This window comes from Phalacrocorax carbo, chromosome 3 (genome assembly GCF_963921805.1).
Source record: "Phalacrocorax carbo chromosome 3, bPhaCar2.1, whole genome shotgun sequence".
Taxonomy (NCBI): Eukaryota; Metazoa; Chordata; class Aves; order Suliformes; family Phalacrocoracidae; genus Phalacrocorax; species Phalacrocorax carbo.
In genome coordinates, this window is record NC_087515.1 from 128,723,872 (window position 1) to 128,748,007 (window position 24,136).

A 24,136-nucleotide genomic window follows, 5' to 3' on the forward strand; every position below is an offset into this window, starting at 1 on the left:
TGCCTCTTCTCACTCCTGCCTGTGTTGTCTTTTCGAGTGGGGAATAACCAGACGGAGTTCACCGATGGAGGTTTCACATAACAGGACTTTGATTTCTCTGTGTGTCTGAGCACTTTGTTTTTCCCGATTGTCACACGGGACGGGTAACCCAAGGTGTGCGCAGAGCGCGCTCTGTTGCATCAATTTTCCCTGGCAATTTGGTGCAAACAACTAAATTCTTCCAAGAATTAGCTTCCATTTTTTTCCATACCAATGTTCTCTCTTCTCTGTCACCTTTTCTTCACCACCATCGTTGTTCAGGGTGTTGATTCTCCATTACTCTTGTTTTTCTCTTTGTCCTGTTTTCTAGCCCAGATACTTTGTGCTGGTCCTTTTCCATCCACTGATAACTTCAGGTACTTTTGACAATTAGGTGGGTTTTTTCAGTAGGGATTTCTCACCCAGAACAGGACTTCTCGCTCCTTATTCCTTGGTCAAACTTGCCTATTCAGTAGCCGCTCTGATGACTGTGCTGGCTGGTTCTGGCCGTTCAGGGGCACCTCAGCAGGCTGGAGAACTGGGGAGGCAGGGACCTCATGAAGTGCAGCAAAGGGAAATGCCAAGTGCTGCCCCTGGGGAGGAATAACCCCGTGCATTGGTACAGACTGGGGGCCAGCTGACCAGAGAGAGTCCAGCGAAGGGCTGCAAGGATGATTAAAGGCCTGGAGCAGCTGGGACACAAGGGGAGGCTGGGAGGCTGTTCAGCATGGAGAAGAGAAGGCTCGGGGGGATCTTAGGTGTATAAATTCCAGTAAACAGTAAAGAAGGCGTAGCTACACTCTTCTCATTGGTATCCAGTGGCAGAATAAGAGGTAATGTGCACAAATGAAACAGGAAAGTCCACTTAAGGATGCAAAACAACGGTTTTGCTGTGGAGGTGATTGGACACTGGAACAGGCTGCCCAGAGAGGCTGTGGAGCCTCCGTCTGTGGCAATACTCAAAACCCAAGTGGGGACAGCCCGAAGCAGCCTGCTCTAAGTGGTGGGGTAGGACAAGAAAATTTCCACAGGTCCCTTCCAGCCTCAACTGTTCAGTGGTTCTGTGATCCTGTGAAAGGAGCCTCTATTTTCATTCCTCCTTTTCCTCCAGTTCTGTAGTGCCCTGATCCATCGGTTTTAACACCAATAACTGTTAAGGGAAGTCGAGTCTTTTGCACTTTAAAGCCCAGACGACTTCACCTCCTGTTCTGCTTGCTGCTTTTCCCCTTCGTAGGTCCAGCCAGTGGCGAGGCTGAGCAGCTATTAGAATCACAGAAGATACATCCTATTGCAGGGGTGTAGGTACACGCACACGTATGTTCAGAGTACAGGCACGGCTGGCTGCACAGACAGTGCAGTGCCTTTACTGGTGACACAGGCATGGCCGATGTGGAGGATTGACACTGTTCCTCTTGGTTGGCTGACCAGAACTGAAGTTCATGTGCGGCACTGAGTGCACATGTGCACACGCACACCCCTTCAGTAGCTGGCTGTAGGTGTTTTGTCTGTCAATAGTTGGCCACAGGGCCCAGTCTGACTAGCTGCTGGCAAGTGGGCCTCGTGTCCTAAACGCCATCCCATCCTGCTTGAGGTTTGCTAGTGACACACTTGGGAAAACAGGAGTAAAGTTTAATATGAAGGGAGGACGGGCTGTGGTGGGCAGGTCCAGGGCTTGAGCAGGCAAATGTATTCACCGGTGGCTTGCTTTTGTGTGACCCTTTTATTCCACATACACACAGTGTCTTTGTTTTCCCATGCTTTTTCATCCTCAGCCATCTTGATCCCTCCCTTTCTCTGACCTTGTAAACTGCCTTGATAAACTATCTGCCCCTAATTAGTTTTTCCTCATTGGTCCCCGTTTTGCTACGTCTGTACCCAAATTTGCCATTTCTGATGCTGATGAGGTGATGCTGGCCTCCTGCAGCGTCACTGCTGTGGTTACCCGAGGCCTGCATCCCCAGAAGACCCACAACACTCCCATCTGGTTACCTCTGTGTGCGGGTCATCTCTCACGTCGCTGCCCGTTAACTGCTGGTGAAATCCATCCGTCCCCCACAGTACTGTCTGTAGCTTCCACGGGCTTCTCACGCTGCGATCTGTCACACCCCGCAGTCTTTCCTGCTGTGCTTAGTAGCTCTTTTTGTTGTTGTCTGGTGACAAGGTCCTGGTCTGAGACGTAGCTGTGTGCCTCCTACCTTAACAGTGACCTCTTGGGCATACCCCGTCTGTTCTGGTTACTCATTCTACCCACGTTTGCTCTGGTGCTCAATAAAAGGCCTGGGATACTCTGTTCCTACAGAAAAGAATGTTTTTTTTTCCAGAGAATAGCAGCAGGATGGAGATCTTCCCAGAACCCTCTAAAGAATAATAAGTGTCAGTGTCATGTCTTTTTTAATGCCTCCCTCCTTCCCCTGGGATAGGAGACTTGCAGATTCTCTTCCAGGCTTTGTGTGTCTGATACTTTAGCAAGCCTCTAACTCGCAGGACAGTGGTGAAGGAGGATACAGCCTGCTCTAAACCAGGCTGCGTTGGCGGCTTTCCCTGGCTGACTTGGCTCGGGCAACTTTAGTTTTCTGTTGCCTTATGCTGTCTCTTGTCTTCCCGTTTCATGCTGAGTGCTCGGAGGTTACGCAGGCCTTTGATTTTTGTTGCCTGTCCATGATCCTCTGAAAATAGTATCAGGCTACTGCTGTCAGTGAGAATTGGCCTGTTTAAATATTTATTCTCAAAGCCGGAGGGCAGGGCCCTTTCATCTGCAAGCCACTGGGGCAATGACCCCAGCAGGATGCACATGGGGGAGAAAGGGTTCCATGTCAGCGAAATACAGCCCTGCCGCTGGGGAAGTATGGATCCCGTAGGACTCCGCAGCTGCTGGCTGGCCCAGGCAGCCAGATCACTGCTGGCGTACCATCACACCAGTGAGCTAGCAGGGAATGCTCCTGCCAGAGCTGTGCTGGGAGGGTGGAAATGGGCTGTGAGTGAGTCAGTGGATAGGAAGGAGATGGACATAGAAATACTGCGGCTGCTCTCATTCCCTGGCAGAACCCCTGCCCTCCCAGACACCAGTGTTAGAGGTATGTGCTCTTTCAGGTGCCTTAAGTTATACTGTTTATGGGAAAGGACACTGAACAAGAACTTTGCTCCTGCTTTCTGGCAGCCCGTATGGGAGGGAGTGGTGCAAAGCAGGCTGTGCTTAGCACAGAAGATACAGCAGCGGATACGTATGCCCTGTCCGTTCTTCCTTTTCTACCAGGTTACTGACTCCCCAGAAGGCCCACAACACTCCCACCTGGTTATGCAGATGCACAGGTGGCTGTGCTCTCCCCTTGCCACGTTATTGTGTGTGTGTGCTGGAAGGGAGACAGCTGTTAAATGCCAAACTCTTTGCTTCCCTCTTCCCTTTCTTCCAGAGCTTTGGCCAGCTTGCGGTGACTAACGAGTCCAAGGCACTGATTGGGCTTTACCATGGGCAGGTGCGCTGCAAGAAGAACAAGTTTGGAACACCTCAAAGAGAGGTCAAGTAAGTGCGAGCGTGGGGTGCCTGAGGAGCAGTTGGAGGACCTCTGCTAAAAGGCTCTCGGGACTGAGTGGCCTAGAGTCCTGAAAAGCAGTGTAGCAGAGCAGAGGGATTTCCAGCCTCCAGATGGCTAATCATCTGCAGATTGGAGGTCTCACCCATGAGTGAAATCTTCTTGCATGACCTCTCTAAAAATAGAATCATAGAATTGTTAAGGTTGGAAAAGACCCTTCAGATCATCGAGTCCAACCGCTAACCTGTCACTGCCAAGCCCACCACTAAACCATATCCTCAAGCACCACATCTACCCTTCTTTTAAATACCTCCAGGGTTGGAGATTCCACCACCTCCCTGGGCAGCCTGTTCCAGTGCCTGAAAACCCTTTCGGTGAAGAAGTTTTTCCTAATATCCAACCTAAACTTCCCCCGGCGCAGCTTGAGGCCATTTCCTCTCGTCCTATCGCCTGTACTAGGGAGAAGAGACCAACCCCCACCTTGCTACAACCTCCTTTCAGGCAGTTGTAGAGAGCGATAAAGTCTCCTCTCAGCCTCTTCCAGACTAAACAACCCCAGCTCCCTCAGCCGCTCCTCATAAGACTTGTTTTCTCGACCCTTCATCAACTTTGTTACCCTTCTCTGGACTCGCTCCAGCACCTCGATGTTCTCCTTGTAGTGAGGGGCCCAAACCTGAACATGGTACTCGAGGTGCAGCCTCACCAGTGCTGAGCACAGGGGCACTGTCACCTCCGTGCACATCCAATGGTACAATGGAAGTTCAGCTATTTCTAGCTCTGAATGTGTCCCCTGGTGCTTTTCTGTGCAGGACTCTGGCTGTGCTGGGAGCAGGGCTCATGGGAGCTGGGATCGCACAGGTTTCAGTGGATAAGGGACTGAAGACCATCCTGAAGGACACAGCACAGCAAGGCTTGGACAGAGGACAGCAGCAGGTCTTCAAGGGGTGCGTGAGTTAAAAGGAAATTGCTTGGGATGGGGTGGGGCTGCCTTTAGCTGAAATACTCCTCTGCTTCCCAGCAGTCAGCACCTCCTGACACCTCTGTTCCTCTGGAGTCTTCTACCATCAGATGTCACAGAAATGCTTTCTTTTAAGGTTGCCCTATGCACTGTGCTGGGATATTGCTACGAAATAGGCCCAGTGTATTCAGCCTTAGCCCCTTAGGTAGGTAGACAACCTAACAGATGATTGCTTTAGCTTTTAGATTTAGCAGCAGCTTATAGAGCTAAGGGGGGAGGGAGTAATCCTGGCTGCCTAGAAGCCCATGTCAGGGGAGGCATTGGGTCAGACTTCTGAAAAGCTGGATTTCTCTCCCCTGTCCTCTTGGCTCTCTTCCACTGTAAGCTGAGCAGTTACAGTGCTCAGCTGTGCATTGTCAGGAATGTCAGCGACTGACCTTCAGACTAATGCACCAGCTGAGTTGTGTGAGCATGGCTCCCCTTTTCCCAGATGGAAGGAGGGGCCAGTAGGCAGAGTGACAGCCCTGCTGGATTGGAGATGGTGGTTTGGGTCCCAGCTCCAGGAGGGTTGCCCTTGGTGTTGTGGAGCACCTCTAGCAGTCTGGGCTGGCCTGCGCAGGAGCTGTGACAGAGCTGTCCTTCCCTAGGCTGAACAGCAAGGTGAAGAAGAAGAGTCTGACATCGTTTGAGAGGGACTCCATTCTCAGCAACCTGATGGGCCAGCTGGACTACAAGGGCTTTGAGAAGGCAGACATGGTGATCGAGGCTGTGTTCGAGGACATTAACATCAAGCACAAGGTGCTGAAGGAAGTGGAGGCTGTGAGTATCAGTTCTGAGCAGCTTGTGCTAGATGCGGCCCCCGTATGGTGGTGTCTTGTCCTGTGCTGCTGGGTTTGTCACATCTCCTTTTGTGCTGCGGTTTGGTGCTCTGTGCAAGCTGTTTATGCCAGTACCTGGGTGATTGTCGAGGGCAGCCTTCGTGTTCGCTAAGGATATTCACTGTGCAATAAGGAGTCGCTCGTTCTGAGCTGATTGGGGCAGTTCTGACGTTCCCTGACTCTGGGAGCTGCTCCAAAGAAACATTGATATGACAGTAATGTCTTTTGGTATCTCTACAACTTACAGTTCTTCACTTACTATCTCTAGCTTGCTGCCACTGCTAGTCTCCGTTCAAGAGCCCACTTGGGGGAAATAACTGTATGGTGCAGGAGCTGGTGCGTGCACCTTTCTGAAGTCCCTTCCTGCAGTGTCTAACGTAGTCGTGATGGTGCAGCAGAAACATGGGGACTCTCAGACTAATATTGCAGACCTAGCAGGGAGTTCAGGGGAAGTTGGGTCTGGCTGAGTTGGGCTGCTGTTTTAGAATTAGTTTCTAATGCTGTCTGCCCAGACAGAGAATCAAGTTTGCCTTGTCTGTCAGGGTTACCAGGTGCCAGTACTGTTCTCTCGGGGCTCTGCACGTCGTGCTCTGGAGCCTGTGCATTTACACTGTCTCTTCCACCCCCTGCCACAGGTGATCCCTGCTCACTGTATCTTTGCCAGCAACACATCTGCCCTCCCAATCAGCCAAATTGCTGCTGTTAGCAAGAGGCCAGAGAAGGTGAGTACATCGTGCCATGAGCCTGCTGTGAGCCTGCTCTGCGCTCGGCTGCCTGTTAGCAGCAAACTGGCTCTGCTGTAGATGAGCGCTGGGATCTTCTGCTTCCTCCTCAGAACATGAAACAGCTCATCCTTCACCCCCAGTGCAGGCTTTGAACAAAGAGCTTGTGGTCCTTGGACAGGTAGGAAGGGGATGAAGGTGGACTCGCCCCCAGCGGGATGTTGGCGAGGCAGGGTGCAGTAGGAAGGTCAGGATGCTTCAGGAAGCGTTGATGCACATGGGGGGCAGAGAAGCTGTGGATGGACTCAAGCTGAGAGAATTTCAGCCAGGAAGACTTCAGTCATTTTGATAAACTGCCTAGACATAGGAGTGACTTGCCACGATGGGAAAATGCCTTCTCAAGGAGAAAAAGCAGCAAAAAGGGAAGAAAAGTCAGTGGCTGGAAGCTGAATTTGGAGGTGCCGAAACTGAAGACTTGGTCAGCCATGGGATCAGCTCCTGAGAGGGTGGTAGGGTTTTCTCTCTGCCTCCAAATAATCCATGTGAGTGGGATACCAAGAGCAACATTGCAGCTTGTGGCAGTGGTTTGAAGTGTAGGACTTCTTCATCCCTTTCCTTGAAGTCTGAAATGCATATGAAATAGCTGCACCCTCATCCCTTAGCCCAGGCAAGCCCAGCTGAGTAGGAACGCTGCTTCATGTGGAGCAGCCTGCCCTGAGGGATGTGCTTGGTGGAGTTACTGCCTGAGGGGTGTGAACGTGCTGGATTGGGAGCAGTCAGCCGCGTGCTGGTTTTCATTGCCATCCGACTGGTAAGCGTACCTGTGATACCTGCTAGCGTGAGGCTGGCAGACCTGACCGGGGATGCAGGAGACCCGCACCCTTCAGGAGACCAGACATGATGCTGCAGTGCCCGAAGTAGTGAGGGAACTGCGTGACTAGGTGGTGTCGCCTCCTGAGGGCTAAGCGCCAGTCTGGGGCAGCCTTGGTATAAAAAGGGGAAATACTTTCCCCTCTTTTGAGGAATCTGCTTTGCCTACCTGGGGCTGCAGAAAATGAAGGGAAGGGCAAGCAGTTCTCCTGTGAGATAATCCCATGTCCCTCTCTAAAACAAGTGGGATGGGGAGGCAGTAGCAGCTTGGCCAGAAGGAGGGAGAAGCTCTGGAGCTCAGTTGGAAAGTATTGCACAAATGCTAAAGCACAGGTACCCTTGACTGGTTCCCTGAACTCCTACAAGGGTCTCAAGTACTGCATTGGTCAGTACGTTGCCTCTGCTGCTTGTCTTCCTGCAGAAGTTTTGTGGACACCTGCAAAGGTTGTAGAGTAACAGCGTGTGTCTGCACTGTTGGGGAACAGTGGAGAAGCCTGGGGAAGAGAAGGCTGAGGGGGATCTCATCAGTGCCTATAAATATCTGAAGGGTGGGTGTCAGGAGGACGGGGCTGGGCTCTTTTCAGCGGTGCCCAACGCCAGGCCAAGGGGCCACGGGCACAAGCTGGAACACGGGAAGCTCCACCTGAACATGAGGCCAAACCCCTTCCCTGTGCGGGTGCCAGAGCAGGGGCACAGGCTGCCCAGAGAGGCTGTGGGGTCCCTTCCCTGGAGACATTCACCCCCCGCCTGGACGCGGCCCTGTGCCCCTGCTCTGGGGGTGCCTGCTCACGCAGGGGTGGGACGGGATGAGCTCCAGAGGGCCCTTCCAGCCCCCACCAGTCTGGGATTCTGTTGGAGGTTCCTGTGACCTTCGTGAGCCTCTTCCTGGTTTGCTGTTGGACCTTAGTTGCATCGGAAATGCAAACTGAGTCTTAGTTGTTCATATTTGAAAATAACATCCTCTTGCTCTACAAATTGCCCGGGTAATGGCTCTTTATGGGGAAACTAATAGGAAATCGGTTAACTAATTAGGGTATTTTCTTTAATTAGTTTTGCAGTCTGCAATTCTCCTGCGAGGTGCCTCTGACTTGTACATATCTTAGTGCCAAGTGTAGCTTCCAGGAAGCATGAAGGTGACATGCTGATTACATGGTCGTGTTAAGAAAGTGAGGCACACAGCCGAATAATCTCCACTTGAATGCTTTCCCAGAGGAAGGCTGCACTTACCTCTGTAATTAGTGTCTGGAAACTTGCCTTCTCATCCTTAAATTCACTTCATCACCCAAAAGAAAAAAACAAAACCCCAAAGCAAAACCTTCACAAGCAGAACACAGGGACTCTGCTCTCTCTGCGGCTGTGGTTCCCCTCTCAATGTCCAGGAGAAGCACCACCCAGGCGTGAGGCTCCTCTGCCAGCTCAGATCGTACCTGCAGATCACACAGCGCCTGTAATTTGCCTGGGGACTGAGCTCGACTAAGATTCCCAGACAGGTTTTGCTGCCGGACTATTAACAAGCACAGAGAGCGCGGAGCAGCACACTCGGCCCAGTAAGCATTATCCTCACTGAGGCGAGGGCTGTGGCGCACGTGCTGCGTCCTTGGGAAAGCCAAGGGGAGAAAGGGAGTTGGAGAGCACTTTCATCAGAGGGGGATACGGCGCAGCGTGTGGCTGAACGGATAGCACACGGTGCTGGTGGGTCCTGCAGCCCGTGCTGGCCTGCTTCCCTCTGCAGCTGGGCACTTGGCTGGCCCAGCAGATGACTCTGGGAGCCAAAGCCTGCCTTAACCGTGCTTAACCCTGGGCTCTTCCTTCTCCCTAGGTGATCGGGATGCACTACTTCTCCCCTGTTGACAAAATGCAGCTGCTGGAAATAATCACCACAGACAAAACATCCCAGGACACGGCTGCTTCAGCTGTTGCTGTTGGCCTCAAACAGGGCAAAGTTGTCATCGTGGTAAAGGTGAGGGAACACTGCACAAAATCTGAGCCGGGATGATAAATAAAGGGGCAGGCTTGTACACTGCTAGGAGGCTGAAACGTAGCTGCGAATACACCGAATACACTTCTCACTCTGAGAAGTAAAAACGGAGGTTAGAAGGCGGCAGGTGCCCAGGTGATCTCTGCCTTTGGAGTGGCCGTGGAAGGCTACAGTCTGATGGGCCAGCACGAGGAGCTGGCAGTCCTGATCCGCACAGCTTCCAGGAGGCTGAAATCCCTAGTGGCATCCGAGATGGAGCAGAGTCTGGGCAGGACTCTCGCCACCTCTTCTCCCCGGCAAGCTGCAAGGGCAGAGGGGCCTGTGAGCAGTAACCCTCCTCTTTCTGGATTTAAATCTTGTGTGAGAGGGGGCACAAATACCCGAGTGAGTGTAGGGCAAGAGCTATACCGAGCAGAGAGAGAAGACTGAGCACAGCACAGGGAGACTGGAGTCTAGAACAAACTGCTGTGATCTGTAAGAAAAGGCAGCAGAGCCTCAGAAAAGCCACGGGCTTTGCGTGGCTTGTTAGGCTGAAGGCTGCTGTTGAACACGCGGCCCTCCAAATGGAGCTGGTCTCCTGCTCCATGGTAGAAAGCATCAGTGGTGCTGTTTCAGCTGCGTGGGAGGTGCAGCAGAAGGCTCAGGGCTGTTTGGTGAGTCTATTTTTGGATCGGTCTTTTCGCTGATGTGTGAGGTTGCCAGCGATGCTGAGCAGGTCTCGTGTGGTGCTGGGAAAACTGGCTTGACTAAAAGTGCTCCAGGCACCTCTAAAGGCCAGTGGGGATACAGTGCTGCTTCTCTAACCCTCATCCCACATAAGATACTTCCCTGAATGGCAGTTTGCAGCTCATCTGTTGCTTCCTGGCTTTGTGAGCAGTATCAGAGATGAAACAACTGGTTTATGCCTGTTTCACTTGCGCTGAGCACCCTTTTCCCCCGGTCAGACTTGGTGTAGCAAGGGGACCTCTGCAGCCTGCTTGGGGCCTCCAGGCGCTATTGCAAATAAAAACTTCAGAGGGGGAACTTCAAATGCTGCTGAGCCCTACAGGAAAAAACTGTTCTAGCAGTCGATAACATACTGTTAAAAACGGAGTTCAGTGTGTCTGCCCTGCATGTCAGTGCCTGGGCTGTGAAACACAGTTCTTGTGCTGCTGGGAGGGGCTGTGTTCCTGCCTTCATCCTCCACTCCTCTTCCCTAGGATGGGCCTGGCTTCTACACCACCAGGTGCCTGGGGCCAATGCTGGCAGAAGTGGTCCGAGTTCTCCAGGTGTGTATCCTGTTGGCTACCAAGTGTCTGCCCAATAGTCCTGTAAACTCTGCTTCTCCCTTGCCCCCCGATCAGGCCGACCCCAGCCCTGGCCAAGAAGGGAGGTGGGTAACCAGCTCTGGTGTCTGTGGTTGTCCCCAGCCTGCTTTTGGCTGTGGTCTGATGAGGCCTGGGGCAGGCAGTGATGAGGCTCTTTTCCCCCCCACATGGCACCAGGGGAGAGGCAAGAGTGGTGCAAGCATGATTACACTGCTCCTGTCCGTAATCAAATGGCTAATGGGGCTGGCTGTGGTCTGTGGCCCCAGGTGAGCGAGGGCTTTCTGCCCCCACGCTGGTTTTCCAGGACCCTCACCCAGAGATACCATTGCTTCCCCTTCTATTCCTGCAGGAGGGCACTGACCCAAAGAAAATAGATGCCATCTCTACGGCCTTCGGCTTCCCTGTGGGTGCTGCCACGCTGATCGATGAGGTGGGGGTGGATGTGGCCGCACACGTGGCCGAGGACCTTGGCAAGGCCTTTGGCGAGCGCTTTGGAGGAGGCAACGTGGAGTTGTTCAAGCTCATGGTAGAAAAAGGCTTCTTAGGTGAGACTCTAGGCTGTTTTAATCAAACACGTTTCCCCCTTGTTCTAACAAAAGCACTAGTATCCATCACCCTCTTCTGCCTCAGGTGAGAGCAGTCAGAGAACAGCCCTGGGAATGGGTCAGGAAGCCCTCCCAGCTGTACCCTGGGTAGGCCTTTGCCTGCTGCTGCCACCATTTCTGCAGAGGAAGGTCTGGCTGCAGCCAAAGATGCTGCCCAGAGCAAAGGCAGCAGACAAGATCTCCTGAACCTCTGTCTGGCCCCTTTGTGAAACCTGCACAAGTGCTCTGGGACGTGGGGAGCAAATGGCTGGAAATAAATGTGCTCGAGTGAAACAAGCCCTGAGCTGAGGTTTAGAAGCTCTGTGCAAGGAAAGCTGATGGCTCCGCAGGGCAGAAGCTGTGCTGTGGCGGCCCTGGGTGCCAGCTGTGCCTCCGAGCACACCAGGGCAGAGCAGGGGCCATCAGTGGGATCTGCACGTGGACTGTAAGAGCTCTCACCTTCCAGTGACCCTTACTGTGACCAGACCCCTGGTATTGAGGGTTACTCAGGAGATCTTGTCACCTCTGTGCTTTGCTCCCAAGGGCAGACAAGGACCATGTCATTTTTCTGCTGTAGCCACAGAAACAGTGGGGTTATTTGACTGTCCTCTGGCCTTAGTGGAGGCATTAGGGTCTGGCACAGTGGCAACGTCTTGCCAAGGAGCCAGCTGGGCACGGGCCCCCTTGGCTCTGTCCTCGGTGAGGCAGCGAACAGGCTCGCTCTGAAGTGCCGAGATGCTGCCTGTGCTGGGAGGATGTACTCGTGCTAACAGAAGCAGGAGTCACAAGAGGATCAGGTCATGAAGGTGTCATGAGCAAACGGGACACGTGGCAGGGTGTGACTGTCTCTTTTTATCCCCGGCAGGTCGCAAGGCAGGGAAAGGCTTTTACGTTTACCAGGAGGGGGTGAAGAACAGGAGCGTGAATTCTGGCATGGATGAGATCTTGGCGCGGTTCAAAGTGTCAGCCAAACCTGAAGTGTAAGTAGCTGTGCCTGCCTGAGCGGTGGTGTGTCACCCCAGCTCCTTCTGCCTCGGAACAGCAGCACGAGGGCTGTACCGGGCAGCGCTGAGCGTGCAGCCACTCCAATGGCATTTGGCTGTTCCCACCTGGAGTGTAGCGGGGCAGGCTCCTGGTTCTGGAAAACCCCTGCTAGCAGGAATGGGGCATCCTCAAATTCACCAGCATTTGCTCAGGCACCTTTGCAGAAAGCTTTTCTGCGGTGGAGCTCTGCCCGGGCAGGCAGGTTGGTGCAGGCCCTGCCGTGACCACCCTGGCATCAGACCTGTTGTACAGCCTGGCACGGAAACAGCTCCTGGAGCGGTTCCCATCTGGCCCGATCGAGCCTTTGCCATTCTTACATGCCTGCTTTGGGACACGTCACAGGACCTAGTCCCTATCCTCATGAGGATAGGGACAGTTTCAGTGAGAAACCGTTCTGTCGCCTACCCCAGGCCTGGCTCTGTCCGCAGTCTGTGCTGGCTTCACGTGCTCCCCCATCCAGCTGCCGTGTTACCAGCACAGCCCTTACCGACTCCTTCCTTGCAGCTGTACCGATGAGGACATCCAGATGCGCTTGGTGACGAGGTTTGTGAATGAAGCAGCCATGTGCCTGCAGGAAGGGATCCTCAGCAACCCCGTGGAGGGAGATATTGGTGCTGTGTTTGGCCTGGGCTTCCCGCCGTGCCTGGGAGGTAGGTGTTTTCAGCCAGGGTTTGGGCTAGGCTGCATGGCTTGGCTGAAAGCTTTGTAGTGGGCTTGCCTAGCGGGCTCTAGCCACCAGAGGCAAGTCAGCTGTTAAGGCCAGGTTTGAGCTGCAATCTGACAAGCCTGAGTGTCCTTCTCCCACGTAAAGCCTGAGCCAGGGAGGTTGCTCCAGCATTCCCACCCCACGAGAGGTGGCAGTGAGCCTGAGAGCTGCTGTGAGACGTTTCTGCCAGGACCCTGTGGAGTTCCTCTGCTGGTACAGCTGTTTGACAGAGCTGTGGCTGGTGAGGATCAAGGGAGAGGGAGTCTAACCAGGCCGTTTGCTGTGTCTCTGGGCTTGAATAAGAAGGCAGAGCTATGCTGGCCCGCGCCTCATGAGTGCTTTCTGTCAGAACTTCAGAGGAAGAGCTTTTACCATGCCTGATAGTCATGGGGATGCGGGTGGGATGCGAGACTTGCAAAGGCCCTACATTTTTAAGAAACCCCTGGCTTGCTGTTGTGCAGCTGTGTGGTGCTTGGTGAAAAACAAGGCTCTGGCATCTCATCTCTTGCCACTGCTACGTGCCTGGCCGGGCAGGCAGCAGTCTGGCAGCACTTCTGCAAACCTGGTCTTGTGCTGCATGCAGAGCTGAGAAATGGTGCCCAAGATGCACCGTTCCCCCCATGTGGCACAGATAAAGCTGAGCCAACAACCTCAGCCATGGTGCACAGCACTTTTCAGGCCAAGGTACTCGCCAAGAGCCGTGGGCAAGGGTCTCCTGGAACCGCCTGCGTTGTGGCTCGGCCGGGGCCTGAGCAGTGGACAAAGCATGAGCTGAGGTTTGGCTCACAGCTGAGGGATACTAACGGCTGTTGGGCATGAGGTGGTGTTTCTGCTGAGTACCTAGCACATCCCCTCCTTGAGGCAAGCTCAGACCAAGGGAGCAGTCCCAGTTAGCTGTGCCCAGCTTGTCCCCAGCAATCCAGTCTGCCTCTGCTCAGAGCAGGGTCCTGCGCGGCCCTGCTCCGAGACTCTCCTTTTGGAGAAGGACGGATCGGCCGAATCCAGCGCTCTCACCCTTCCAGGCACCTTGGTGCTTCTCGCTTCCTTGGCCCAGATGTGTCCCCCTGTCCTCGGCAGGTCCCTTCAGGTACGCAGACTCCTACGGAGCCAAGCAGCTGGTGGACAAGCTGCGGAAGTACGAGGCCGTCTACGGCAGCCAGTTCACGCCGTGCCAGCTGCTGCTGGACTACGCCAACAGCCCAAGCAAGAAATTCCACCAGTGAGCGTGGCAGGACACCACCCGCCCGTGACGCGCCGACAGCTCGAGCCGGGACCGCCGGCTCTCCAGCAACACCCCATTCTCTGTAGGTTAATCTGCAAAGCACCCAGGGGAGGCAGGGAAGGAAGGAGGGGGGCAGCGGATTGCCTCGTGGCTTGTAGTCATTTCAAGTGCCTTATCAGCTACTCTGTGGTGGGCATGTCCGTCCCGTGCCAGCCTGGGCCTGGTGGCTCCTTGCTGGGGGAGAGAATTTCTTCTGCATTTGCCTCCATGCTACGACCTCCAGCGCTCCCAGTCTGGCAGGCACCATCCAGCACCCATCTGGCGCCGAGGCCCTGCCGTTCCGTAAGCCTCCAACAATCGATCCCTGTCTCCTGGGGTTGGACTCCATGCCTGCTTCTCCTCCTGTCTCCCTGGGGCAGCAGCCTCTCGCCACCAAGGAAGGGAACCGCTCGAGTCGGAAATAAAGCGTTCAGGCAATCCTCTGGGGTCCTCTCCGTGCTTGCTGGCTGAGAGACCCACAAAGCGGGGGGCTGGGAGTTGCGGGAGGGTGGGGGAAAAAGGCAGGGGAGGGCGGCAGTGCAGAACAAAGACCAGCTCTGTCACCTCTGCCATCAATCAGGGTCTGTGAGGAGCCTCTGGCTCTTTTGTCTGGCCCCGAGTGCTGCCGCTGGGGTTATCCTGGCAGATGGACCCGCCTCTAATTGCAAATCAAGCAGCCAAAGGCCAGAAGGGTCCCCTGTGGGGAGAGCTCCGTTTAAACTAAAAGCCTTTAAATCTGTGCACCTGTCACTAATTTCAGAGCTGGCCTAGCCTCTGCCTCCTGCCTCTGCTAGGCCTCGGGCTGGGAGCTGGTGTGATGCTGCTCTTTTCGTTTCATTTTTGTGCTCGTTTCTCAAAGCCAGCGGTACGCAATTAGGCTGAGGCATCATCTCACCCTGCCCCTGCGCCCTGCGGAGCTGGTAACCAGCCTTCAGCCCTCCCCGGGGGGGAGGCAGCAGCCCCCAGGACCTGCCCCCTGTGCTGGAGGGCTGTGCAGGGGCTGTGCTCACGGGATGTGAGCCTTGTATGGGGCAGCCCTGCTTCCCCCCAGCTTGGGAGCTGGGGCTGGGGAGGCCTGGTCCCAGAGCCTCCCATGGCCGTGGCGTCGGGGGGCTGGGAGTGGGGTGCTCCGGGTGGTGGATGCAGCCTTGGGGTCTCCTTTTCCCAGGGTCGGCCACATCTGTCAGGCAGGGCAGCTTCCTTCCAGGCTCCCGAAATCACCCTAGGGTGCTGGGAGTGGGTCCGAGAGCAGGGTGGTCCTTGTGTGGAGGCCCCTGGGCTCCTGCCCCACAATGGGGCACCTCCGCACCACTGTGACCCACCACCCTGGCGAGGCAGGGTGTGCGAGGGGCGGCGCGAGCCCCAGAGCCTGCTTCCCCACTGAGAGCCCCTTTCCCCCTCCTCCCTGAGCACAGAGCTTCTCCAGTGGCTCGTTTTTCTCCCATACATTTATTACGCTAATCCACAAGGATTAAGTTAAACCAGTCAACGCAAACTCCAGTATTTTCCAGCCCCTTTGGGCCAAAATTACCGTCCAGTGTTAAAACGGAAAGGAAGGGAGGGCTGGGCAATAGGGGTGAGCTGCCAGGGAGGAGGAAACCCCACGGCCGGTGGGGCAGAGGCACTGCCACCTCGGGGTGCTCCGGAGCGGGGGACGGGAGCAGGGAGAGCCATGTCTGTGGTGCAGATGGTTGGGGGACCCCCCATGGTCCAGGGGGTCCCCGGCTAGATCTTGGGGCGCCAGCCCTTGATGAACTGCATGATCTTCTTCACCTGGAGCTTGGTGAGGCGGAAGTCGTCGGCCAGGATCTCCTCGCTGAGCTGCACGAAGATGCTGCCGTCGATGCGCTCGCGGGCGAAGAAGCTGACCACGTCCTCGGAGAGGCCGATGAAGCGCAGGCACTTGGAGACCTCCTCCAGCGAGAGGGCCGAGAGGTCGGCGGGGGGCAGCCAGGGCGAACCGTCCCTGCTGGGACGGGGGGCGGCCGGCGGGGCCCCCCCATCGCCCCGCGCCGCCGGCGGCACCTCGATGACGCCCTGCGCCAGGTAGACGCGGGTGACGCCGCCCTCGGCCCCGTGCAGGACGGCGGGCGAGAGCGGGGCCGCCCCACGGATGACGATGCTGTCCCCCTCGAAGCCCTTGGGTGGGCGAGGAGGGGGTGCCAGCTCCTCGACGGGGGCGAAGGGCTCTGGCGAGGAAGAGGAGGAGGGGGTGGCCGGGCCAGCAAAGGGGTTGAGCGCCCCGAAGGGGGCAAAGCGTTTTTGGGGATGCGGGGGCTTGAGGCGGGGGCAGCTGCGGTAGGGCTTCAGGGGGGGCTCAGCCCCCGGCAGCGGGGTCGAGCAGCCACTGCCCACCCCGGCGCCCGCCTCGGCATAGGCCCAGGGGTCCGACCAGGAGGTGGGAGTGGGCTGGGCGGCGGGGGGCAGCACGGTGGGGGGCAGCGGGCGCCCGGGGGCCTCCCCGGCTTTGCAGTCACCCCAGGTGCAGGGGTAGCAGTACAGGGAGTAGGCGTCGGGCGAGGGCGAGCCGCTGCCGCTCCGGGGGACGGACCTGCGGGAGGAAGGGGAGCATCACCCCAGGGCTGTGTCCCCCCCGCTTAGCCCCGGGGCCATCCCACCCTGGGGTGCCAACCCACCACCCTGTCCCCACCACAGCACCCCGACGCCCGCGGCCGCACCGGAGCCACTCACCCATCGTGGAGCCCCGAGGAGTAGTAGGAGAGGCTGGGGCTGGGCGAGGGAGCGGGTGTCAGCTTCGGGCAGTGCAGGGGTGCTGGGGGGCTGCAGGGCGCCGGGGGGCGGCTGCCCCGGGGCGGCACGGGGGGCGCGTTCAGCAGCCGGCACTCCTCCTTCACCTGGAAGGGGGGCGAGCGCCGTCAGGCCCCCGGTTGCGGCAGGGATCTGCCCCCGAGGACCCCCGCGGATGGAGGGGGGCCATCTGGGGGGGCTCGGGGGCAGGCAGCCCCCATCGAGCCACAAGGCTCAGGGTACCAATGGGGCGGGGAGGCCCCGGAGAACTGGGTACCCCATGGTGCAGGAGGCTCCAAAGATTTAGGTACCCTGTGGTAAAGGAGAGCCTGAAGGACCCCACAAGCCACAGTGTGGGGGAGCCCAGGGGATTTGGGTACCTCCATGGTGCTGGGAAGCCTGAGAGATTTGGGTACCCCATGATGCAGAGAGCCCTGGGGAACTGGGTAACCCATGAGACAAGGCTGTCCTGAGGATTTGGGTGACCGAACATAGCCAGGGAGGGACCCCGGAGCTGGTGGACAGGGGCTGCCAGCTCAGAGCTCCCGAGCACCGGGGAGGGTCGGGCTGGCCGTGCCGTGGGGCTGACATCACGGCCCGGGTCTGTGCACCCCCTGCCCAGGGTGCAGGGTCCGGCAGGCCCACGCCGGGGCTCGTCGCCCCCGCTACCCCGGCGCATCACCCCTGGCCAGGGCAGCTAGCGGCAGGCGGGACCCCAGGGGTGTCACTCCCCATCCCTGGGGACAGGACCGCGGCTCTTACCGCCTCCGACTTGGGTGGCACAGGGGGTGGGGTGTCCCCACGGGGCTCGTCCCCAGGCACGCCGGGGCGGTGCGGGGAGCCCAGCGGGGTGACAGCCCCGAAGGAGACGAGGTCCTGCCGGCCGGCGCCGCTGCCGGGCTCGCAGCAGCCCTCCGGGCTGGGGTTGCTCCAGAGCTCCTCGTAGGGGATCTCCAGCGGCTCCTGAGTCCTGAACTCGGGCTCGGCCCAGTCGGGCGTCATGTATTCCCGGTCGGGGTCAGGGAATTCGGGTAGCGGCGGGCGCGGGGTACCTCCCCCGACACCCCGCGGTCCCTGGCAGCGGGCGGCAGGCTCCCGGGGGGCCCCCGTGCCGCAGGCGCAGAGGGAGAGGCGCTGGAGGGGCTGGCTGAGCTCCTCACGGGCGCAGGCAGGCAGGCAGAGCCGCAGGCGCCGGGGGCTGGCGCACTCCTCCGAGAAGTCCGGCTTGGCCTCCCGCACCGCCCGCGAGTACTCGTCGGGGTTGAATCGGTCGTGGCAGTACGCGGCGCTGTCCCGCAGCAGCTTCTCCAGCTGGGGGTCCCCGGCGAGCAGCCCCTCGGGCAGCTGGAAGCGGGGCATGTCGGTGAGCAGGAGGAAGTGGAAGGGGACCAGCTCGTCCCGGCGGAGGATGCAGCAGAGCACCACCGTCTTGGAGATGATGCTGACCAGCTTGTAGCAGTGACCCTCGCGGATGGCGTGCAGGTCGTAGGGGTTGCGCGCGGGGCGGCTGGGCACGGCCACGTTGACGGGCAGCCGCACCTTCTCGATGATGCTGCGGATGGTGTGCTCGCCCTCCTGCAGCCGCAGCTCGAGGGGGCTGCGGGTGCTGAAGCGGCCCTTGCACTGGAAGGGCAGGCTGAGGCTCTCGTTGGTGCGGTGGTTCATGCAGATCAGGCACGGCATCTTGCCCTTCACCTGCCTGGCCCCCGCCGCCGGCGCCGCCTTGCCCAGCTTCCGCAGGATGGTGTTGAAGCGCGACTTCTCCTTCACCGTCTTGGCGCAGAGGATCTCCGCTTGGCCCATCAGCGTCAGCTCGTCCCCCGCGTGCAGCGTGAAGTTGTACACCTCGCTGTCCTCGCTGAACTCCCCCGACACCACCTGCCCCGGGACAGGCCCACCATAGGACCCGCTGCCCTGTCACCATCCCCTGAGGTCCCACCACCATCCCCTGAGGTCCCACCACCATCCCCTGAGGTCCCACCACCACCTCTTGGTGTCCCACCACTATCTCCTGATGTCCCACTGTCCTCTTCTGATGTGCCACCACCATACCCTGCTGTCCCACCACCTACCCCCGAAGTCCCCCCATCAACCCTTGACTGATGTCCAGCCACCATCCCTTGATGGCCCACTGTCCTCTCCTGGTGTCCCACCACCGTCCCCTGCTGCCTCGCCACCCCTCCCTGACATTCACCTGCTGTCCCACCACTGTCCCCATACCAACCTTCACGCTGAAGGTGATGGCCTCCATGACGAAGACGCGGTCCGGGAAGATGCTGGCCACCTCCTCCACGCTGTTGAAGTACTGCACGGGCTCGCGGATGTCCCGGTCCTGGTCCAGCAGCTTGAACTTCCCTGCATGGGACAGCCCAGAGCCGCGGCAGGGATGTGAGCCCACCTCCAGCACCCGGCTGCTGTCGCCCACCTCGGCGGGGGGGAGGGGAGGGGGCAGCCACCCCAGATGCCTGGGGTCCCCATCACAATTTTCTTTGGGGGGAGAGGTGGGGGGCACCTCTGTGGGTAGAGGGGTTCACGTGGTGTGGCCAAGGTCTGCAAGGGGGCACCAGAGCACCCACACACACAGAGCATCAAGGGTGGGGGCTTTTGTGAGGCCCCAGAGTGCTGGCACAGCACCCCCCCGGAGCTGCAGGAACACCCCAAAGCGGTCGCAGAGATGCCCCATGGATAGAGGAACCCTCCTGGAGCAGGGCCAGGGGAGCAGCCAGAATCGCAGGAAGCCCCGTTGCCTCGCCATGACCCCCCACCTTCGCCCCACGCCTCGGCCAGGAGAGCCACTGGGGAGGGGGCGGGGGGCTCAGCAGCAGAGCCAGCGGCAGGGGCTATGGCAGGAGCGGGGGGGCCACGGCGAGCTGCAGCCGACAGCAAAACTGCCGCCACTGGCATCGCCTTGGCGGGGACAGACCTGAGGGGAATATTAATCCCCCGGCGCAGCCGCGCCAGCCGGCTCTGCTGCTGCCAGCCCGGGGCCCAGCGGTGCTGGGGGGCGCGGGAGTCGGTCGAGGCTGGAGCCACGGTGCCTGAGCCCGGGGCAGCCCCACGCACCGGCTGGGGCACGGCCGAGCCCCCCCAAAGCCGGTTAACACATTGCCTGGCCCTCCCCTCCTCGGCTCCCCCCTCGGGACGGGCGAGTAACCCCTCCCCCGCTCCACTTCCCATTATTTATTTATTAGCAGGACTCATTACCGACATGACGAGCACTTAGAGTGGCCATTAAGGCTCCTGCTACGGCGGCGGCAGCTCAGCACCTTCGTCTGCATCGCCAGCCCCAACCCCTATCCCCATCCCATCCCTGTCCCCAGCCCTCTCCTCATCCCCATCCCCTCTCCTCCCTGGCCCCATTCCTCTTCCATCCTCATCTTCTTCCTTATCCCAGCCCCAGCACCATCCCTCTCCTGTCCCCCTCTTCCTCCTTATCCCATCCCTGTCCCCATCCCATCCCTGTCCCCAGCCCTCTCCCATCCTCATCTTCCTCCTCAGCCCATCCCTGTCCCCATCCCATCCCTGTCCCCAGCCCTCTCCCATCCTCATCTTCCTCCTCAGCCCACCCCTGTCCCCATCCCATCCCCACCACACCCCACCCCTGCCATCCCCCCCCCGCAGCACCCCACCTTCGGGCTGGGCGCCAGCAGGGTGGGAGAGGCAGAGAGCAGCCCCCAAACCAGTACATCTCCCTCCTCCCCCAGACTGGGCCATACTGGAGCACCCCCAGTTTGGCCGCCGGAGGCGGGGTGGGGGGTGGGGTCCCAGCCCTCACGCCCCAGGGGACACCGACACCCTTGTCCCCATGGCCCCCACCTGGGTACTGGAGCGGGATGTCGATTTTGGGGCCGATGACGTAGTGTCCCTCCTCCAGGCTGTGGGCCGTCACCGTCGTCCACTGCCGGCACGAGTGGACCAGCAGCACGTCCTGGGCGCTCACCCCCTCCACGCGCTCACCTGCTGGGGGACGGGGCTGTCACCATCCCCAGGACACCCCCCACCCGCCCCGGGGGTGGCCGGCCGGCCGCTGGACAGACGGATGGACGGACAGACAGACAGCCGGCGGGATGAGCAGGTGCCCGCTGCCAAGAGCCGCCAGTTGCCCAGGAAACAATTTCTTTGTCCCCCCTGAAAAGCTGCAGCCGCCACAAACAACAAGTTTATTGAGACGGGGCCGTCACGGGGGTCCCCGCTGCCACTGCACCCCATGGCCCCGGCACCCACCCCCAGCATGGCCCCCCTCCCCCGGCACCCACCCGACCCCCAGGAGCACCCGGCTGCGGAGGGGCTGGGTCCTGCTCTGGAGGGGAGCGCCGTGACCTGGGGCGGGGGCTCGCTGCGCTGGAGGGACCCTGCACAGCCACGCCGGGGTCACCCTGTGCTGAGGCCTGTGCACCCCACGGAGCACCCCGCTCCCCTGCACACACACCCACCCCCAACCCCTGCACCCCCCCCAATCCCCTGCACCCCCTGCAAACCCCTGCACTGCCCCTGGCTCCCCTGCACCCCCTGAACCCACCTGCTCCCCTGCACCCTCTGATCCCTTACACCCCCTGACCCCCAGCAACCCCTGTGCCCCTTGCACCCCCCCCACCCTCCCCTGCACCCCCGATCCCCTGCACCCACTGATCCCCTTTGCCCCCTGCAACCCTTGATACCCTTGCACCCCGCCACAACCCCTGCTCCCCTGCACCCCCGATCCCCTGCACCCCCCCACATTGCCCCCCACTCCCCTCCACTCCCCCCGCACCCCTCTGATCCCCTGCTCCCCTCCAACCCCCCTGCACCCCTCTGATTCCCTGCTCCCCTGCACCCCTGCACACACACCCCCCACCCCCCTTCTGTACCCCCTGCACCCCACCCAGCCTGTGCGGGGGTGGGGTGGGGTGTGGGGTGTGTGTCACAGCCAGGACCCCCCCCCCCCGGAGAGGAGCCCTGGACCTGGGACAGCAGCTTGGTCCTGTCTCACCTGCGCCTCCAGCCTTCCTCCCTCCCTCCAGCTTCCTTCCTCTGTCCTCCTCATCACTCCAGCTCCCTCCCTTCTGATCTCTCTAGCCTTCCTCCTCCTCACCCATCACGCCTTCCTTCCTCCTCTTCACTCCTCCAGCCTTCATTCCTCCTCCTCACTCCTCCAGTCTTCCCCTCTCCCTCCTCCTTGTCCCGTTAGCCTTCTTCCTTCCTCTTCCTCATCTGTCTAGCCTTCCTTCCTCTACCCTTTCTCCCTCCTCTCCATCCCTTCAGCCTTCATTCCTCCTCCTCACCTCTCCAGCCTTCCTCCCTCTCTGCTGGTCCCCCCAGTCTTCCTCCCTCTTCCTCCTCATCTCCATCACTCCAGACTTCCTCCCTCCTCCTCCTCCTCGTCCCTCAATCCTTCTTCCCTCCCTCCTCCTCCTCCCCATCACTCCAGCCTCCCTCCCTCCCTCCTGCTTGTCCCTGCAGCCTTCCTCCCTCCTCCTCCTCGTCCCTCCAGCCTTCATCTCCCCTTGAGTACTTAACCTGTCCCTCCCTCCTGGACCCTCCAGCCTCCCTCCCTCCTCCTCCTGGTACCCCGCAGCCTTCCTCCCTCCTCCTCCTCCTCGTCCCTCCAGCCTTCAGCTCCCCTTGTGTACTTAACCCGTTCCTCCCTCCTCGTCCCCATAGCCTTCCTACCTCCCTCCTCCTCCTCCCTATTACTCCAGCCTCCCTCCCTCCCTCCCGCTGGTCCCCCCAGCCTTCCTCCCTCCTCCTCGTCCCTCCATCCTTCCTCCCTCCTCCTCCTCCTCGTCCCCATCACTCCAGCCTCCCTCCCTCCCTCCCGCTGGTCCCCCCGGCCTTCCTCCCTCCTCCTCCTCCCCCCACCCCTCCCTCCTCCCCCCGCCCGCTCACCCTGCCCCAGGCAGACGAGGGTGGGCAGCCGGCACTGGCTGACGATGGCGTCGAGGGGCAGCGCCGCGGGGCTCCAGCGGAGCCGGGCCAGCCCCGCCGCCAGCTTCTCCATCGCATCGCGGCTCAGGCCGGCCCCGGGCCGCGGGGGGGGGCGGCCGCCGCCGCCTCCATCGCCGCCGCCGGGCCGGGGCAGCGGCGGGGCCGGGGGCGGGGGGCGGCGGGCAGCGGGGCAGCGGGAGCCGCCCCCCGCCCGCCCCCGGCCCCTCCTGCCCGCCCGCCCCGACGGGCGGGGGGACCCCCCCCTCTGCGGCGGGGGCGGGGGGAGGCGGCGGCGGGCGGGGACCCCCCTCTCCCGCGGGGACCCCCGAGGCGGGGGGGCGCTCCCGGGGGTGCCCCGGGGAGGGGGGGCGGCCCCCGGGGGTGAGGGGGGGCTCCGCCTGCGGGAACTGCTGCGCGCCCGGTGGGACCGGGGGGCTCAGCCCCAACCGGCCCGGGTCCCTCCGGGGAGACCGGGGGGCTCAGCCCCAACCGGCCCGGGTCCCTCCGGGGAGACCGGGGGGCTCAGCCCCAACCGGCCCGGGTCCCTCCGGGGAGACCGGGGGGCTCAGCCCCAACCGGCCCGGGTCCCTCCGGGGTACCGGGGGGCTCAGCCCCAACCGGCCCGGGTCCCTCCGGGGAGACCGGGGGGCTCAGCCCCAACCGGCCCGGGTCCCTCCGGGGTACCGGGGGGCTCAGCCCCAACCGGCCCGGGTCCCTCCGGGGTACCGGGGGGCTCAGCCCCAACCGGCCCGGGTCCCTCCGGGGTACCGGGGGGCTCAGCCCCAACCGGCCCGGGTCCCTCCGGGGAGACCGGGGGGCTCAGCCCCAACCGGCCCGGGTCCCTCCGGGGAGAGCGGGGGGCTCAGCCCCAACCGGCCCGGGTCCCTCCGGGGTACCGGGGGGCTCAGCCCCAACCGGCCCGGGTCCCTCCGGGGAGAGCGGGGGGCTCAGCCCCAACCGGCCCGGGTCCCTCCGGGGTACCGGGGGGCTCAGCCCCAACCGGCCCGGGTCCCTCCGGGGTACCGGGGGGCTCAGCCCCAACCGGCCCGGGTCCCTCCGGGGAGAGCGGGGGGCTCAGCCCCAACCGGCCCGGGTCCCTCCGGGGTACCGGGGGGCTCAGCCCCAACCGGCCCGGGTCCCTCCGGGGAGAGCGGGGGGCTCAGCCCCAACCGGCCCGGGTCCCTCCGGGGTACCGGGGGGCTCAGCCCCAACCGGCCCGGGTCCCTCCGGGGTACCGGGGGGCTCAGCCCCAACCGGCCCGGGTCCCTCCGGGGTACCGGGGGGCTCAGCCCCAACCGGCCCGGGTCCCTCCGGGGAGACCGGGGGGCTCAGCCCCAACCGGCCCGGGTCCCTCCGGTGGGACCGGGGGGCTCAGCCCCAACCGGCCCGGGTCCCTCCGGGGAGACCGGGGGGCTCAGCCCCAACCGGCCCGGGTCCCTCCGGGGTACCGGGGGGCTCAGCCCCAACCGGCCCGGGTCCCTCCGGGGTACCGGGGGGCTCAGCCCCAACCGGCCCGGGTCCCTCCGGGGAGACCGGGGGGCTCAGCCCCAACCGGCCCGGGTCCCTCCGGGGTACCGGGGGGCTCAGCCCCAACCGGCCCGGGTCCCTCCGGGGAGACCGGGGGGCTC

The 24,136-nt window shown here is 60.7% G+C and overlaps 2 protein-coding genes across 2 annotated transcripts in view; one reads left to right on the top strand and one right to left on the bottom strand.

Annotated features, from left to right (window-relative positions):
- Positions 1-14,296, top strand: part of HADHA (hydroxyacyl-CoA dehydrogenase trifunctional multienzyme complex subunit alpha) — a 28,431-nt gene extending 14,135 nt beyond the window's left edge. Inside the window, exons 11-20 of the mRNA XM_064448397.1 lie at positions 3,429-3,538; positions 4,358-4,492; positions 5,154-5,325; positions 6,020-6,106; positions 8,796-8,936; positions 10,154-10,222; positions 10,611-10,806; positions 11,711-11,825; positions 12,394-12,539; positions 13,673-14,296. Of these exons, the coding sequence (XP_064304467.1) occupies positions 3,429-3,538; positions 4,358-4,492; positions 5,154-5,325; positions 6,020-6,106; positions 8,796-8,936; positions 10,154-10,222; positions 10,611-10,806; positions 11,711-11,825; positions 12,394-12,539; positions 13,673-13,818 (1,317 nt within the window). The 3' untranslated portion in view covers positions 13,819-14,296. The remainder of the gene's footprint in view (positions 1-3,428; positions 3,539-4,357; positions 4,493-5,153; positions 5,326-6,019; positions 6,107-8,795; positions 8,937-10,153; positions 10,223-10,610; positions 10,807-11,710; positions 11,826-12,393; positions 12,540-13,672) is intronic.
- A 1,004-nt stretch (positions 14,297-15,300) lies between these two features.
- On the bottom strand, positions 15,301-22,676 carry GAREM2 (GRB2 associated regulator of MAPK1 subtype 2). Its single transcript, XM_064448398.1, has 6 exons — positions 22,470-22,676; positions 20,421-20,561; positions 18,829-18,959; positions 17,367-18,482; positions 16,548-16,711; positions 15,301-16,407 (listed from the first exon to the last, which is right to left on the bottom strand). The coding sequence occupies exons 1-6, from the start codon at positions 22,579-22,581 to the stop codon at positions 15,582-15,584; spliced, it is 2,490 nt and encodes an 829-aa protein (XP_064304468.1). The 5' UTR covers positions 22,582-22,676; the 3' UTR covers positions 15,301-15,581.
- Positions 22,677-24,136: the final 1,460 nt, after the last annotated feature.